Source organism: Notamacropus eugenii, chromosome 2, assembly GCF_028372415.1.
Source record: "Notamacropus eugenii isolate mMacEug1 chromosome 2, mMacEug1.pri_v2, whole genome shotgun sequence".
Lineage (NCBI taxonomy): Eukaryota > Metazoa > Chordata > Mammalia > Diprotodontia > Macropodidae > Notamacropus > Notamacropus eugenii.
Window position 1 is genome coordinate 246,999,296 of NC_092873.1, and position 18,504 is coordinate 247,017,799.

General features: G+C 37.7%; 1 protein-coding gene across 5 annotated transcripts in view; it reads right to left on the bottom strand.

Annotated features, from left to right (window-relative positions):
* Nucleotides 1-2,186: 2,186 nt before the first annotated feature.
* Nucleotides 2,187-18,504, bottom strand: part of IPCEF1 (interaction protein for cytohesin exchange factors 1) — a 207,826-nt gene continuing 191,508 nt past the window's right edge. For 4 of the 5 annotated variants that reach the window (XM_072643746.1, XM_072643745.1, XM_072643747.1 and 1 more), the window contains 3 exons: nucleotides 17,456-17,533; nucleotides 10,901-11,094; nucleotides 2,187-3,330 (listed from right to left, as the gene is read on the bottom strand). In XM_072643746.1, the coding sequence (XP_072499847.1) occupies nucleotides 3,139-3,330; nucleotides 10,901-11,094; nucleotides 17,456-17,533 (464 nt within the window). In that variant the 3' untranslated portion in view covers nucleotides 2,187-3,138. The remainder of the gene's footprint in view (nucleotides 3,331-10,900; nucleotides 11,095-17,455; nucleotides 17,534-18,504) is intronic. The other variant, XM_072643749.1, reaches the window with a different exon arrangement.

Sequence of the window (18,504 nt, forward strand, 5' to 3'; positions counted from 1 at the left end):
TACTTACACTACCCATTAGTCATCACATGATGACTATCTTTTTAAGCATCATGTGACACTTTCTTTTAATAAGTTTGTAAAGAGTAATGCCTATGGAATAACTCGATTTTACAAAGAAGAAAGCTTCAAAACATTAGTAAGAACTAGTGTCTGTTTGCAGTAATTCTGATAATTGCAACCAATGACACTGAGTTGACTCTTTGGGTCCAGTTCCACACCTTTCCCCAATCACCAACATCCCAGTCTATGTAGCGACAAGTGCAGCACAGCTTAACATGTGGAATCTCAATTTTCAGGTGGACTATTGATACAACAGTCTTAACCCCTAATGGACACTGCCAAAATTCTTTATAGAACTGTATCATAGATGACTTTTGAAAATCTGTTAAAGGTTTGGCTGAAGAAACTAACAGACGTTTTCCTCTCTTCAATTTCAATAGTAATATGAGAGTTTGCAGTCAATGGGACTGCCTCATAGCACTTATTTATTAGTAAAAGCCTGCAGTGAGACATGGAAATTTATCTGCATGACAGAACAAGTATTTCTCATGCTAGTGTCATTTCTATTGCCATAACTGTACTACACAGAGGCTCCCTCGTTTCTTTTCCTTTTCACAATAAGATTGCTTCATCCTTAAAGTTGACAGTTTTAAACCTCATGGAATCTCAAGTTCTTTTAATTGACTGCATATTTGCACTTAACTGATGGGTGCAGTTTAGGAGTTTCCTTACATCTTTAACGTTTAGGCTGTGAAATGTGGCCTTTCAATGGTCTGTTTGATGTAAGACCAAAGTGAGCCATGGTTGTTCTCCTAGTGAACAGTGATTAGATAACTCCTAAATGAAGCAGCTGCTTTCCTCATCTTCTTCCTCTAATAACCCAAGTTCAACTTTACCAAGGAGTACTAGGATTTTTAACACATCTTCATCAGAATGTTATTTCAGGAGTGTTTGCATCTGTTTGGCATCTGACTACATGTATGTTTGTATATGCACACAAATATGTAATTGCAAATATATACACATTTTATATACACATATGTACATACATGACTATAATTAGTCAACGCAATTACACATAATATATATTCATAATATATGTATGTATGTATGTATATTCTTAGCAATGTGAGAGAAGGCTGATTAAAGGAAAAGGTTCCTTACAATAAAGCAAAACACAGAATTCCTTTTTGTTTTGAATGACAAAGTTATATGAAAATATAATGGACTCTAAGACCTCTCTGACCAAGATATTCCCATTTAAACTTTTAAACAATTTTGATTTGTTTTACAAATACTCAGCAGCTCTCTTCAAATATGAAATATCAAATGGATGAGGTATTAAGAGTTTTGTGTCTTTGTTTGTTTGCTGGGTCCCTGAGGTCAGAACCAGGAGAAATGAATGGGAGTTAAAAAGAGATGGGCAGCCTTGTGAAATGGAAAGTTTCCTAACCACTAGAACTCTTCCAAAGTAGAATGGGCTGTTTTTCAGGTAGTAGTTGGTGTCCCATCACTGGATATCTTTAAGCACAGGCGCCAGCTATATTGTAGAAAAGATACTTGTTCAGGTAGAGCTTCTCTGAGGTCCCTTCTAACCCTAAGGTTCTAAGATTCTCTGAATACCACTACATGTATAAATAGGGAAAGAGAATCAGGGAGTATTAAAGCTGGAAGGGACTTTAGAGATTGTCTAGTCCACTATTATTAGATCCATTCTATAGATAGGAAAACTGAGGCTCAGGGAAGACAAGTGACTTGGCCAAGATTCCATGGCTAATAAAAGAGCCATATCCTTAATCCAGATCTTATGATTGCTGGTTCAGTGTGCTTTCCAATATACTATACTGCTCCAATGGAAGATGGAGAGACCAAACAACATATCTGGCATGTTCCCATACATATCCTACAAGTTTCCTGAAAATACTTCCAACTTCACAGTTGATGCAGCAGAATGAAACAACTCAATAATATACCCCCATTTTTTCTAAAATTAAAAGCATATCTACTTTGAACATGTAGGCAATTCAATAAGGGAAAAATAGCATGATCTTATTAACATTAGTAAATCTGGACTTCTATAAATAGACTTAAATAACAAACATATACATATTTATATGTACATAGCTATATATTCACATAGGCCATAAAGTGACAGATAACCTTACAAAAATAAAACAAACTATGAATTAGCTCAAATTTTTTTTTCATTCCTTTGAATAAAGAAATTGAAAACCTTCAGATGCCAAAAATATCCTTGCTGTGTGGATCTTAGGGCACCTGGACACAAATCCAAATCCGGTGGTTGTACCAGAGTCAAGTCTACAGGCAGCAGACACACCTTTCCCAACGCATGGTTAAGTCCTGTAGTTGATGAAAAAAGTCAGAAAATAGATGTCCCCAAGCGGCACAAGCAACATCTCTCCACGTGCCGTAGAATTCCCCCAACCAGTGTGAAATTGGAAAATGTCAAGTAGTCCTCTGAGTCCACAAATGATAGAACATAGCTTCCATGGAATAGCTCTCTTCTGAGTCTTTCTTTTTTTTAAATGCCAATGTATTCCCTTTAAGTGGATATGGAAATGAGATTGGTGATCTGCAACCCCAAAGACAAGATTCTGAATTAAACAGGAACAAAAAAAGCATTTATACTGTATTCCTCCCATCTAAAAGTGACATGGGAAAGACAGCATCCCAACAAGCTAGACCGTATATATTCTTTTTTACATTCTCTTCCTGTCACCAAGGGACTGAATCAGTGAATTATCAAAATCACTTGTGAGTAAACACCTTCTCTATTCCACAGATTGTTGTTGTACGTTCCTTGAAAGCAGATCATATTATATGAATCTCCTGTCCTCCCTCCCCACTTCCTTATAGCACCTTGTATATAGAAGGCCTTCGCTCATATATACCTCAATTAAATTGACTGATTCATCAAATGGACAGTCATTTCAACCAGGGATTCATGCATTAACTATTTTACTTCGAGTGAAGTCGCCTTATCAGGCCAGATCTGGGTTCCGGGAAATAGTTTTTAGATCTCCTTTTAAGGAAAAATGTAAGACTTTGTAGCAGCTTAAAGGGTTGCTGAGGATAAAATAAGGTAGGGAGAGTTCTGGCTTGATCTCAAACAGAACTTTAGACATCAGTTAAGGAAGGCTGCCCCTCAGACTCCAGGTAGGGTCCTTCAGCCATGGTCTTGTCGCACTGTTGTTGATAGATCTCCTGAACCAACAAGCTGTTTGTGTTCTTCCATTCTCTGTACTTCTTCGCCGTCAGCTTTGGATCCTCCAACAGCTGGTTAATCATGGCTAAGTCATGTTCTTTACACTGGCAAAGGAGGAAAAATAAAAATAAAAAAATGGAGTCATATATCCATGCAATCCAAAGAGCCAAGATTAGTCCTTTGAAAAAAATTACTCTTTTATCAGTCAGTTAGCATTTATTAAGTGCTCACCACGTGCCAAGCACTGTACCAAGTGCTAAGAATAAAAGGGAAAAGCAAAAATGGTCTTGCCCTCAAAAAATTCACTTTGAATTGGAAGAGAACTCTTATACAGAGAAGACATATACAGAGTAGCTGGAAGGTAATCTCAGAAGACAAGGTGTTAACATCTGGGGAACCTGGGAAAAGCTTCATTCAGGAACTGAGATTTGAGCTGAGTTTTGAACGGAGTCAGGGAAATTAAAGAGGTAAAGGTGAAGAGGGACAGCTTTGGAACACAGACAAAGCAAACACACGCAGAAAGGAGATGGAATACACAGCACAGAACAAAAGAAAACTTACAAGGAAGCAAAGAAAAGACGAACACAATAAACTCCAACCCAATGTGTTAGTATTTCTTATACAGGCTTCCTTGAAATGGAAATGTGTTGTTGTGTATTTTGAATCCTCTCATGTTCTGCTGTGCATATGGTGACACTTTTTTCTTTTCTTATTTTGTATTTAAGTTTTAATATTTAAGTTTATGCTTCTTTCTCTTACTGCGTATTTGTTTTAGTAAAGTTTAAAAAGTTTTTAAAAATTAAAAAAAAAGAGATGAGTACTTTATGTAAAGAATAGTAAGCAGGTTAGTGGAAATGAAGAGAAATAGAATTTGTGGAAGGAACTAAAATGTAGGACTCCAGAAGTAGGAAGGTGCTGAACTATGAAGGGCTTTAAATGCCAAAGAGAAGACTTTCTATTTGGTCTTGAAGATGATAGGGAATCACTTGAGTTTATTGAGAGGGTTGGGGTAGAAATGGGGTATCATGAAATAGGAAAATCCCTTTGGCAGCTGACTGGAGGATAGGATGGAGCGGGGAAAGAATGAAGGCAGGGAGTCAAACCAGGAGGCTATTTCAATATATCAAGTGTGAGGTGATGAGGACTGAAGGATGGTGGGAACTACTTAAGATAAGGAAACACAAACTAGAGATGTTAGAAACGTAGAAATGACAAGATTTGGCAACAAGTTGGATATGTGGTGTGAGAATGAGGCTTCAGGGATGACATCAAGGCTGTGGGAGTAACCCAAAGGATAGGGATGCCCTCAACAGCAATAAATAAGTTCAGAGGTAAGGAGGGATGTTGAGGTGAAAGATAATGAATTCTGTTTTTAAACATGTTGAGTTTGAGATACCTATAGGATATCTAGTTCAAGATGTGCAAAAGGCAACTGAATTGCCTGGAGCTCAAGAGTGTACTGATAATGTATTTCTGCTTATTGTTAATGGAATTTTGCTTCTTAATGGGAAGATCTTTCCCATCTATTAATAGGTCCATGTGACCTACTTAAGTCACATGGACACCTGAGTCACGTAAGTCAAGTCACATAGAACAGGAAGGGTAGAACAGGAAGCTAGAGTAGAGCTGAGAGGAAGCTGGTCAGAGAGCAGTCAGAGCCGGAAAAGGAAGCAATTAGCCTGAGTGGGAGAGCTTGTCTGTGATTTCTTTAAGGGAGCTGGTTTGTGGGAAGTCTAACAGAGGGAAGGTTTGGAGATGGTGTTGCTCTCTGCGTTGTTATTGTGTTTAGATTTCTTGGTTACTATAATGGATCTGGCTTTCTGGTGTTGGGACTTGGCTTTCTGGTGTCTGAATAAATGTTTTTCTTCTGCCTTCTATGTGGAGAGTCTGTTATACTTTGCAATTCAGAATCATGTCAGCATATTTATGGCTTCCATAGGCACTGTGAATATCATGTTGGTGCTATAAAGAGAAAGACTAAAGTTAGACATATATACATATATGTGTGTATATATGTGTGTGTATGTGTGTACATATATGTATGTATGTATATGTATGTGTGTACTTGCATATGTGTGTGTGTGTATATATGAATCATCTGCATAGAATGAGAATTGAATCTATGACAGCTGATAATCTGACCAAAATCATAAAGAGGAAGTGCAGGGCACCTACCCTACTATGGAAGACTTTCTCAAGGAAGTTAGCTGATAAAGAGAGTAAAGTCCAACAGTCAGTCAATCAATAAGCATTTATTAACTGCTTACTGTGTGCGAAGCACTCTGCTAAACAATCAGAATACAAACAGAAGCAGATAGTTCTGACCTTCAAGGAGTTTATGTTCAACAATGTGTGAAAACAACATATAAAAGCAAGGAGAGAGAATGTACCAGACACAAAGAAAGTCTTGAGGAGATGAAGTTGCGGTACAACCTGGGGAGGGATGAAGACATCTTTGCTCTGGACCTCCTCCTTAAATTGGTGGTTCTGGGAGGAATCAGCCAATTAGAATATGAGGCCTCAGGAGTGGGAAGTACTTCCAATGGAAGAAATAATTCATGAGTAAAGTGAGCTTCAACAGTGAAGAAAATAGAATTACAGAATTACAACTAGCAGTTTTGATTCAAGTAAGGGGTTTTTGTCTTTTTTTAGGACAAAGTAGACGTGACATTGTAGGCAGCAAAGAAGCAGCTAGTAGACAATAGGAGATTGAGGATTGGAAAGAGTAAAAGTGATAGTGGGGCAATATGCTGGAGAAAACAAGAGGAGTCAGGATCAAGGGTTCATGTTGGTTCAAGAGAAAGGCTACCTCCTTCATCTGGGATAGGAATAAAGGAGGAGAAGCTAGGGAAAGGTATTTTCATGCTGTGGGATGAGAAGAAGAAATTATAAATTTATATGTGAATATAAATGGCCAGTAATGGCCAAGAAAAAATTACATACCCTATAATTATTAAATTCTTTAATGTATGATCCCTGCATTAACCTCTAGAGATAAAAAAAATTCCATCCATTTACTGAAGTTTAATTGACCTCAAAAAGTTCATGTATTATGCAAAGAACATCAGCAAGTCTTTTTTAATATGGATTGAATAATTGCCTTTTGCCAGGAATCATTTAGGTATACCTAATACATAGTGATCATCCCATTATGAACCAAAATAATACAAAATATGTGTTAGACCTCCCATCTGCTAACATAAACAACCAAACTTTCCAAAATGATGCTATTGACCCTCTGTCAGAAAAACATGAGCTTTCAACTGAGTTTCTAACAGTGCTATCAACACTCACTCTCTCCTCAGGCATGCTCTGTTCCCAACTGCACTTACTGAAATACTACAACTCACTCTGTAATCCCTTCACAAGGCAATAAATTCCTTATTCCCCCAATCAGGAATACCATCCCTTTAACCTCACAGTTTCTATTCTATATCATTTTTAGTTGTATTTAGGTGTCATAAAACTCCCCCTTGTTCCCCACATCATTAGAAGTTATAGGAAAATAGGGACTAGATCTCCCTTGTCGCTTAATAAACTGAGTTTTTTATTGTTGCTCAGTCATGTCCAATTGTCCATGACCCTATGTTGGGATTTTCTAGGCAAAGATCTTCAAGTAGTTTGCCATTTCCTCCTCCAGTTCATTTTATAAATGAGGAAACTAAGACAAACCCCGTTAAGTGACTTGTCCAGGGTTACACATCTGAGGCCTGATTTGAACTCAAGAATATGAGTCTTCCTGATGCCAGCCCTGTTATTCTATCCACTGAGCCACCTAGCTGCCCATAACAATGATAATAGCTAGCATTTATATAGTGCAGTATAAGTTTCAAAAGCACTTGCAAAAATTATCTCATTTTGTCTTCACAACAACCTTGGGAAGTAGATGCCTATTTTACATATGAGGAAACTGAGGCAGACAGAGGTTAAGTGACTTATCCAGGACTCAGGTCTCCAGTGCTCTATCCACTGTGCCACCTAAATGTGAGCTATTATTATTCAACATTTTTTGAATGAGAAATGGGGAGGCAAGTTGATGAACTGAAGTTAAGAATCACAGTTCATCTAGAAACCACAAAAGGGAAAGAGTACAGTTGAAAAATTAAAGCAACAATAGGAAGGTCAACTAAATTTGGGCAGGAGATTATGCCGGGGATAAAGTATTTGATTTAAAGTCAGAAACACTACGCTCGAATATTTAATCTTTCATTTACTGCCTAAGTGATATTAAGCAAGTAATTGAACACTATCCCTTTATTTAATCTCAGGACAAGATGATGACCTCTCAGTTCCCTTCCAATTCTAAATCTATGATTCTAAGTCATATACAGAAAGGATAAATATAGCTGGAGAGACCTGGAAGACTTACTTTTTAAGAGAAACACTACTTGCCCCTCCTATGTACTTATGTTAGATTTTTTAGAAAAATGTTGGGGAGTTCTAGTTAGCTTCCATGTTCTAGCATGTAGGCTCTTTCATGCATCTTTATAACTTCCCTGCAGCCATGGGTACAACAGGATTAGAGGATTTGGAATGAGAAGGGATCTTAGAGATTTTTATTGCCACCTCCCTCATTTTACAGAATAAGATACTGGGGCCCAGATGTGAGTACCCTCCTTAACCAAGATTATGTTATATCTGTTTTTTATACACATTTCGTATATATCTATACATATGCATCTATACATATGCATGTTCTCTCCCATATTGGAATAGGAAATTTTTAAGATCACGGATTGATTCCTTGTTGTCTTTTTTTTCCTACAGCACATATCATAGTACCTGATAGGATTTGTTATCTGAATAGCCCAAGTTCATAAGAGTAGCATGTGGTGCAACTTACACAGGTTTGAACTTTTGAGTAACCCAGCTCCAGATTCAGAAATGGAAAGACCATTATACCATAATATTTCCCAACAAATATTCATTGAATTAAACTAAATGGTGTTTCCAGGATCTAAGTTTTAAATTTGACCTTGGGAAGGGCACGAGATGGATGACAAGTCAACAAAGGAATGATTACACAGGTAGGAGGAAGAAGAGAAAATTATGCCATGAAAACCCACAGAGGAGACAATATCCAGTAGTAGAGTGTCAAATGCAGCAAAGAAGTCAGGAAGGATAAGAATTGAGGAAAGGCTATTAGATTTGGCAATTAAGAGATCATTGTTAATTTTGGACTGAGCAGTTTCAGTTGTTATAAGTTCAGAAACCAAAAGGGTTGAAGAGTAAGAGAAAAGGAAGTGGAATCAATGAGTATAGATATTTCTTTCTAGGAATTTGGCAGATAAGAGGAGAGATATATGAAATGATAACTTGAGAAAATGGTAAGATCCAGTGAAGGTTTGGGGTATTTCTTTACAGGATAGGGGACACTAGAGTATATATGAGGGCAGTAAGGAAGGAACTAGGAGATAGGGAAAGACAACAATGAGAAGGAATATTTTGTAGGAGTAAAGAATATGCTGGAGAAGACTGAAGGGGATGAGAGCCAGGACATGTGTCAAAGGATTGGCCCGGGGAAGAAGAAATGCCGTTTAATTCCTGAAGACTTAAATAAATGAGAACAAAGTAAGTTATAAAGTCAAGGGGTTTTAGGTGACAAAAGGGGGAAAATAGTTCATGATAAATGACCTTAATTGTCTCAGTAAAATAAGAAATAAGATTTTATGTGAGAGAGAGGAAGAAGAACTGGTGTAGAAGGCTTGGAGATAAAGGGAAGGTTTGGAATAACTTCTTTGGAAAGTGAGATAGGGGATCAATTGGGAAGGAATAAAAAGATTGTCCTGCTGTAGTGAGCATCCAGCTGAGGTTGGGAAACAGAAATTTACAGTGCACTTGACATGATTGTGTGACTTTCTCTAAGTCCGTAAAACAGGGGAAGCAGATGGTGGGAATAATCCAGGGCCTGGTTTAGCAAGGAGTGAGCCACCTCCTCATTTTAGAGAAAGTTAATATCAAACCCCTATTCTTTATAATACCTTCCCAAACTCTTCTCTCCTACTCTCACTACAAAGAGAAAGAATTCTAAATAGATGTCTTAGGATGATTTCATCTTTTGTTGACCAACATGGCAAGCCTGTTTAATATCCACTGAGCCCCTCACTCTGCTGTTTCACATCATTGCACTGCTACAATGCTTCCTGGTAGCCCACTCATGATGCATGACACTAAAACAGATTGAAAAATAGAAATAAACAAGCTGATCTATCAAAGCTTTCCAGAATTGAAATGTTTTCTCTCACTCCAGGGAGTGTTTTCCAAAGTCTCTAAAATTCCTGTCCATGGTATTATGCCAATGTGGAAGCAGGATGTCATTGCTATTAAGAACCGTTTTAGTTACAGGAGGACCCAAAATAACTCAGTACATCCTGTGCATTGTTAGCACGTCATGAAAACATCTGCTTCTCCATGATCACATATGTACACGTTTCACTATCCTGCTTTCATTCAAATCCCCAACTTTAAGCAACTTCAGTTGGAAGCCACTGACTTTGCAAATTACTTAAAAGAAGAGATACCAATCTGACCTTGGTCAGAACATAGACGATATATACCTATACTCACACCTCTAGAAGTTTTAATGACATGTGCAGTAATTAAAATGACATCCTTTAGTACAGCATTCAGCATCCCACAGATTCTATCCCATTTATTTTTGCTTGGCTTTGTTGTTTTTTTTTTTTCAACTAGATCTGTAATTTCATTGGTATAAGGAACTCCAGTGAGGAATTTCCCATACCAATATAGATCTGAATCTTCTCTGCAACTCAGAATTGTAGTGAGTTTACCTAAATCTCAGGGAAGCTCAATGACTGTTACAAGGGGACCCAGGCAGTATGTGTCAGAGGCATGTCTTTGTCCACTACACCATGCTGCTAATCTCTAGTTTACCCGTTATTCTTACTACATAGGACACAGCTAGGTGACTCAGTGGATAGAACCTTGGGAATGGAGTCAAGAAGATCTGCGTTCAAATCCAGCCTTAGACACTCAGATCCTGGGCAAGTCACTTAGCCTGTTTACCTTAATCAACTGGAGAAGGAAATGGCAGATCACTCCAGTATCTTTGCCAAGAAAACAGCCACAGGGTCACAAAGAGTTGGATATGACTAAACAGCAAAAATGCTTCCCAGAACAAGTGAATAAGAGGAACTAATGGCATATATTGGGACTTTTCTATCAAAATGACTATGTAAAGCAATTATTAAGGAGGAGTCATTGTACCTCTCTATGATATAAACATATATTACATATACATGTATAAAACTTATACAAACATAATTGTATGCATAATTTAAACATTTACTATATATAGTATTTTTGTCTCCCTCACATCTGCAAATATATCTTACATGTTAGCTCATTTGGTCTTCAAAATAACCCCATAGGTGCTATTATCATCCCCATTTTACAGATAAGGAAACTAAAGTTGAAAGAGGTTAAATAAATTTCCCAGGATCACAGAGCTAATAAGGGCAAAAGAGAGGATTTAAAATCAGTTCTTCCTGAATTCAAGTCCAGAACTCTATTCACTGCACACTTATGCCTTCACACAAGATCTCACAAAACACTCAGGATTGTGAAGATTTCAGTTTGAGCTCCCACACGACTAGAGGGATTTCCCCCAGAGCTAAACATCCGGCCAGCTCATCTTAATGCCAGAGGCTTTACCTTTAATGTGCTATTCAAAGTCCGGATTTTGTGGAGTTTCTCATTGATGGATGGGTTTTTGCTCCGCTTCACAAATGACTTCCTCAGCTCCTTTTTGGTTGAAGGCCGTCGATCTCCAATGGGAGATAAACTGGCTTGTTCCAGAGACTTGTAAAGCTTTTCCATTTCATCATCTTCATGGCCTTTTGTTTGTTCTACAAAGAAAAACAATTATCACAGAGAATCACTGATTTGAAGAGTGGAAAAAGACCTCAGAGACTATCTCCTCCATTCCATATAGCGCATACCCCTTATAACAAACCTGACAAATGGGTGTCTAGACTCTGCTTGAAGACTTCCAAGGAGGAAGAACCAAGCATTTCTTGAAGCAGCCCATTCCACCTTCAAGGTATTAGGAAGTCTTTCCTGAAATCAAATCTAAACTGGACTCGGTACTTTCCACCCTTTACTTTGGTTCTAACCACTAAGGCCACAGAAAAAAAAATGAAAAGAAAAAAAACAAAAAACAACAACAAAAATTAATCCTTCCTCAGCTTGACAACCCATTCAAACACTTGAAGACAGCTATCACATGCCTCCTGAGTCTTCTCCAAGCTAAACATTAACTCCCTCAATGAGCCATCATATAAAGGGGAAAGGGAAGTTGGGGGGAGAAACACTTATAAAGCACCACAATGTACCAGCCACTGAGTTAGGATCTTTACAAATATTATCTCGTTTGATCCTCATAGCAGCCCTTTGAGATAGGCACTGTTGCTGTCCCCATTTAACAATGGCGAACTTGAGACAAACAGAGATTACGTTACTTGTCCTGGGTCATGCAGCTAGTAAGAGTCTAAGGCCACATTTGGTTTGGGGGGTTTTTTAAGGCAGTGCGGTGTTTTTTTCTCTTAAAGTCTTTTTTTTCCCACTTAACGGTATTTTATTTTTTCCAATTACTTGCAAAGATAGTTTTCAATCTTCACTTTTACAAGATTTGGGGTTCTAAATTTTTTTCTCCTTCCTTCCCTTCTCCCCATCCCCAAGACAGCATGCAATCTGATATAGCCTATGCATATACATTCATATTAAATGTATTTCCACATTAGTCATGTTGTAAAAGAAAAATCAGAACAAAAGGGAAAACCCACAAGAGAGAAAATAGTTGGCTTCAATCTACATACAGACTCTACTGTTCATTCTTCCATCATGAGTCTTTTGGAGTTGTCTTAGATCACTGCATTGCTGAAAAGAGATGAGTCTACAGCTGATCACCACACAACATCACTGTTACTGTGAATGTTGTCCCGGTTCTGCTCACTTCATCAGCATCAGTTCATGTAAATCTGTCCAGGTTTTTCTGAAATCCACCTGCTCATCATTTCTTACAGCACAACAGTATTCATATACTGCGACTTTTTCAGATGTTCCCCAATTGATAAGCATCCCTCAATTTCCAATCATTTGCTACCGCAAAAAGTTGCTATAAATATTTTTTGTACATGTCAGTCCTTTTCCTTCTTTTATGATGTCTCTGGAATACACATCTATTGCTAGATCAAAGGGTATACACAGTTTTATAGCTCTTTGGGCTTCATTCCAAATTGCTCTCCAGAATGGGTGGATAAGTTCACAACCCCACCAAAGATGTATGCATGTTCCAATTTTCCCACATCTTCTCCAACATTTATCATTTTCCTTTTTTGTCATATTAGCCAATCTGATGGGGGGAAGTGGTGCCTCAAAGTTGTCTTAATTCATATTTCTCTAGTCAATAGTGATGTAGAGCATTTGTTCATATGACTATAAATAATTTTAATTTCTTGATCTGAAAGTTACCTATTCATTTCCTTTGACCACTTATCAATCGGGGAATGACTTGTATTCTTATAAATTTGACTCAGTTCTCTATGTGTTTTAGAAATGAGTCCTTTATCAGAGAACCTGGCTGGAAAAAATGTTTTCCCTTTTTCTGCTTCCCTTCTAATCTTGGTTGCACTGGATTTGTTGATGCTAAGCCTTTTTAATTTAATGTTATCAATATTATCCATTTTGCATTTCATAATGTTCTCTATCTCTTGTTTGATCACAAATCCTTTCTAAGCCCACACCTGAATTTACATCTTCCTGACTCCAAGCCTAGTGCCCTATCCAATGTGACACCTGTCTAGTATTCATCAGTCAATCACATTGATGAAATATTGAATCTTTTGAATAATTTAATATTTTGACAAAAGGGATTAACAAAATTTATGACCACTGAAATCTCTTCAAAACAGAGATTATGTAATGCCTCTCTCTAGGAAGCTCATAAAAACAGGAATAATGCTGGGCACACAGTAGGCATACAATATATATATTTACTGATTGATTCTCATCATCCTGGGATGAGTGTTGTCTGAGGGCAGGGGACAGAAACTCAGTATGTGATCTTGGAAGGTCCTTTCCAATTACAGCTAAACTTAGCAATCAGGAAACCACCAAACGTTAAAATTTTCAAAGCTACCCTCAAAATATCTATCTTACCTGATAATGCCTAAAATTTCACATCAGTGTCCTTTAACTTACAGTACTAATTCCTAGTTAATGCAAATATTTGTGTAAAGTGTTACCACCATGTACATAAGCTTCATATGTTTTCATAAAAGCAGGATTTCATAGTAAGCAGAGGATGCATAGTAAGCACTGTGCCCCAGACAGAAATGGTGAGAAGACTTCATGGGGAAGAGAGGGGGAAAGGAGGCTGAAGACACAAGAGAAAGATATAATGTTCCTATTTCATAACTTTGTTAAGGCTAGCCTTTCTTCTATGCCTTTGACTCTATGAATTTTTATTTTAGAACATAATATTTTCAAGAAAAAATGTTTTCCCTAAGAAAATCAACTGCAAATGTTCCTATCATTTCCTTCTAAATCAAGAAAGTAGATACTGTGCTTGCATTACAGTATCTCTTAATTCCCCAAATGAAACTTAATTGTTAAGGATACTGGTTAGCCTGGAATACCTTGTTCTTCTTAATAGTTTTGGAAGAACAATGAGAGAAAACTCCAGTCAAAGCTACATGTGGGCACAATTAGCCTTCCTGACTGAGCCTGTGCACCAGTAACACAAGGGAGATTTTGTGCAACTGTCATCACAATGGATGAGATCAACAAGGAAGAAACAACAAATCACGACAACCATCTCAGAGTTAGGCTAAGAGTGTAAGAACGTTAGAATCACAGACTTTCTGAGCTGGAAAGAAAACCAGAGGCTGCACAGTCCAATCTGTAACTAAATAGGAAAACTCTGAAATTTAATGGCAGCCTGTCATCTATTCTTTGCTTAAAGGCATTCCTGGCTTTTGTATGGCTATATCCTAGCAACTAGGCCTGGAGCACTGGGCCTAGATTCCAGAAGACCTAGGCTTAAATCTGGCCTAGCTGTGTGATCCTGGGCAAGTCATTCAATCTCTGTTTGCCTTAGTTTCCTCAACTAGTAGTAGTGGTAGTACTTCAAACATCCTTTCTTTTGTCCTTCCTTCGATGCATCCTTCCATCCTTCATTCTGTGCATCCTTCTATCTTTCTTTCCTCCCTCCCTTCCTTCCTTCCTTCCTTTCTTCCTTCCTTCCTCCCTCCTTCCCTCCCTCCCTCCCTTCCTTCCTTCCTTATTTGTCAGGATGCTTTCATTCCTGGACAGGCAGAATGGTCTAATGAAGAGTGTTTAGAACTTTTGCCTGATACTTTTTAGCTGTCTGACCACACACAAATCACTCAACCTTTATCAGGCTCAGTTTCCTCATCTCTTAAATGAGGTTATTGGACTCAATGGCCTCTAAAGGCCCTTCCAGATCTAAATTTATGGCATTATAATTTTGTCTCTCTGCACCTTATACCCATTCTTGCCATCTCAGTTCTACAAGATAGGCCTTCAAATACTTGAAGATAAATGTTATGTTCCCCATATTTTCTTCTTCAGACTAAATATCTTTGGTCTCTTAAATCAAGCTTCCCATGAAACAAAAATCATATGAAATGGTTTGGAGTCCTACAATCCTTCTGGTCTCCCGCCTCTGGATATTCTTCACTATGTCTGTGTGCTTCCTAAAATGTGGTAAACACCACTCAGTACGAGATTTCAAATGTTGTCTGATTAAGGAAGCATTCAGTAGGACTACTGACACCCTAGACCTGGATATGGCTTTTCCAAATTCAGCCTAAGGTCATGAAGATCTTAGTCTGAGCTTGTAATCCACTAGACGCTCAGTATCTTTTTCATCTCTTATGTGCATCAGAAAAAAAGATGTCTCAAAAGTAGTAGAGTTTTTGGACTTAGAACTATGGCTCTAGGGTTTTCAGATGTCCTGGGACAAGGAAGGTAGACAAGTAATTATTAAGTATCTACCATGTGCCAGGTACCTTGGCACAAGCTTTAAAAATATTATCTTATTTGATGCTCAGAACAACCCTGGGAAGTAGACACCATTACTACAGTTCTACAGCTGAGGAAACTGAAGCAGAATTTAAGTGACTTGTCCAGGGTCACACAGCTAGTAAGCATCTGGGAGGGGAAGGTTTGAACTCAGAACTCCAGGCCCAGTTCTCTATCTACCATTATCACCTAACTGCTTCCTAGGAAACTGGTGTTTTGGGGATGCTTTTAAGTAGCTCAGTAGTTGCATTTTAATGTTAATAAGGGTAACTATAGCTCAGGACTTAAATGTTTTACTAAAGTAGATACTGTAATGACTTGCAGAAAGCAAAAGAGAAAAAAAAATTCCGCATAACAAAAACAGTGTAATAATTTCCTCTAAAAATCTGTTGTCACGTGATTCTGTAGTTTGAAAAAGCTTTAGAGATTTTCTAGTTGAAATATTACTTCCCTCTACAACACTCCCAGGAATGGGTTGTCTAGCTGTGCTTGAGGAACTCCAGTGATAAAAAAAAAAGGAGCCCAAATGATTTGCTGGATAGTTTATTATGAAGCTCCCTCACCCCCAATGTTATCTTTAATTAAAATCTGCTGCCTTGCAAATTTCCATCAGTTGCTCCTAGTTCTGTCAACTGTCAGCTGCTCTCTCTAAACTTTTAATGATCTCTTCGTTGCCAAACCTTAATAGCCCTTTCTCTGTCCTCATCCTTTAATCACTCTCAACTCCTGGATACTCCCTTCTCTCTAGGGTTTTGTGACAGTGGTCTCCCCTGATTTTCCTTGTACCTATCTGACCTTTCTTTTTTGCTGGATCTTTTCCTAGTCATGCTCACTGACCAATGGATCTGTACTAGGGTTCCCTCATTTTTCCTCTGTACTGTATCCCTTGGGGATCTCATTAGTTCTTGTTGATTCATCTATCACCTCTATTGGTTCCCAGATGGTTCCCAGATCCCTACTTCCAACTGTAATCTCTCTCTTGAGCTTCAACCCCATAGTTCCATCTTAAACTAGATATCCTATAGGCATCTCAAATTCAACATGTGCACAACAGAACTCATTATTTTTCCTTCAAAACCTTTCCCTCTTCCCAAATGTTCTTGTACTATCAGGATCATTGTCATCTAGGCAACCACCCAGTCTCACAACTTCATCATCATCCTTACTTCCTCATTTGTCCTTTCCCGATACATCTAATCTGTGGTCAAAGCTTATCATTTTCACAGCGTCTCTTGTAAACATAACCTTCTTTCCATTCACTCAAATAATATTCATGTTCACACTTGACTCACCTCTCTCCTGGTCTACTGCAATAGCCTTCTAATTGGTCTCCCTGCCTCAAGTTTCTTCCCACTCCAATCCATCCTCCATTCTAAGTACAATGAGACTGCCACATTCTTTATTCTGATAAATATAACTATTAATGAAGTTTAAAATTACATTAGTTTTTATGAAGGCATGAACATATTTACATGGGATCATTAAGTACAATAAGGTCATAGTACTCTCAGGTCACGAACTGCTTGTAGGCACATCTCCCCTATCATTTGCAATTGATTCCTTTTGAAATCCAAGTACATGACTTTTCATTTCTCCATATTAAATATCCTCTTAAAAGCTTCAGATATTAAGTTTCCAGCCCACCATCAGCTTTGGATCCAAGCTAGTCATTCAATGCATCAACTATCCCTCACAACCTCACGTAATCTGTAAATCCACTGAACACAAGCATCTCTGCCTTTATTCACACATCACTGGTAAAACTGTTGAACACAATGAGACCCAGCATTCTAATTGCAACAGTGCTCTTTCCTGGTTTTCCTTGTTACCTATCAGACTGCTCTGCTGGATCTTTTTCCAGGTCCTGGCCATTACTCAACTGATCTGTCCTGTTTTACTCTACTTCTGGCCACCTTCTCGACTGATGCTGATTCATTCATTCATTCATTCATTCATTCATTCATTCATTCTATGGTTTCCACTGGCGAACAATTTCTGTATTCAATGAATTGTATTATCTAGTTCACATCTTTCCATACTGTTCACAAATACACCCTAATCATCAATTTAGTCAAATGTTTTGCTAAACTAACTGTGCCATATAAAGGTGTATATATTATATCAAGTTTGGTGAAATCATAAAATACTATAAGACAAAATTACCTTTTGATATCTTGGAACAACTTGATCCAGGCAAAAATCCCATGCTGCATTTCACAGAGGAATATTGGACAAGGACTCCTAGAGTTGGTCCAAAGTAGTAAAAATAACTACCTGTGAATCTCCTATCATCTATTTCTCAAACTAATGAATTTATATTATATTAATAAAATCAGTTGTCTTCTCTTATTACTCTCTCTTGGCCCCATTTTGAAATCAAGGACACCGGTAATTGAATTTGGTTTTCTTTAACATTCAGAGGATCACCCAACCCAATTTTGCAAAATCAGGGCTTCCAAGAATTCTACATCAATAGAGCATATCGGTTCTATTGGATGCTCCCAGAAATAGGCAGGGGCCATATGGAAATGTGAAACAGAGTTATAGAAAGCTTATGTAGAGTCCAAGTGACATTATCTAGCAGTGTTAAAGGAGTTAGCATTCATGATTTGGAACTGTCTAAAATGTTAAGATAGATTTAGAAAGACCAATACCTACTCAAATAAGATGAAAACTGAATAAATATAACCTTTAACTGGTAAACTTTGCTGACATTAAACATTAAAGTTTTTAATTAACAAATGAATCTATTTTTCTCTCATTCACCATCCCACTTGAAAAGAAAAAAAAAACAAAGCTCTTGCAATAAATATTCATTTTCAAGCAAAACATATACCCACATGAGCCATGTTCAAAAAAATCTATCTCAATCTGTGCCCTGAGTCTAATACTTTTCTATCAGAAGGTGCATAATTTAGCTAACATTGTATATCAGGGAGTGGAGAAGCAACCAATGAGGCAAGGGCATATGAATCACTTACTAGTTTACTCCTGGTAACTCCCAACTTGGATTCCATCGAAGAAAACTTAAAACTTAAAAGGACATTGTAGGACAGTCTTCCAGTAACCTGAAACTAGTGTCAGCCACAAATCATGAGGAAAATATAATCCTATCATACTGCTGGTATTGGAGCATAAAGACAAAAACCCACATCAAACAGAATATCAATGATGTGGGTTCATATTCTTGCCTAGCCACCTATTAGCCATGG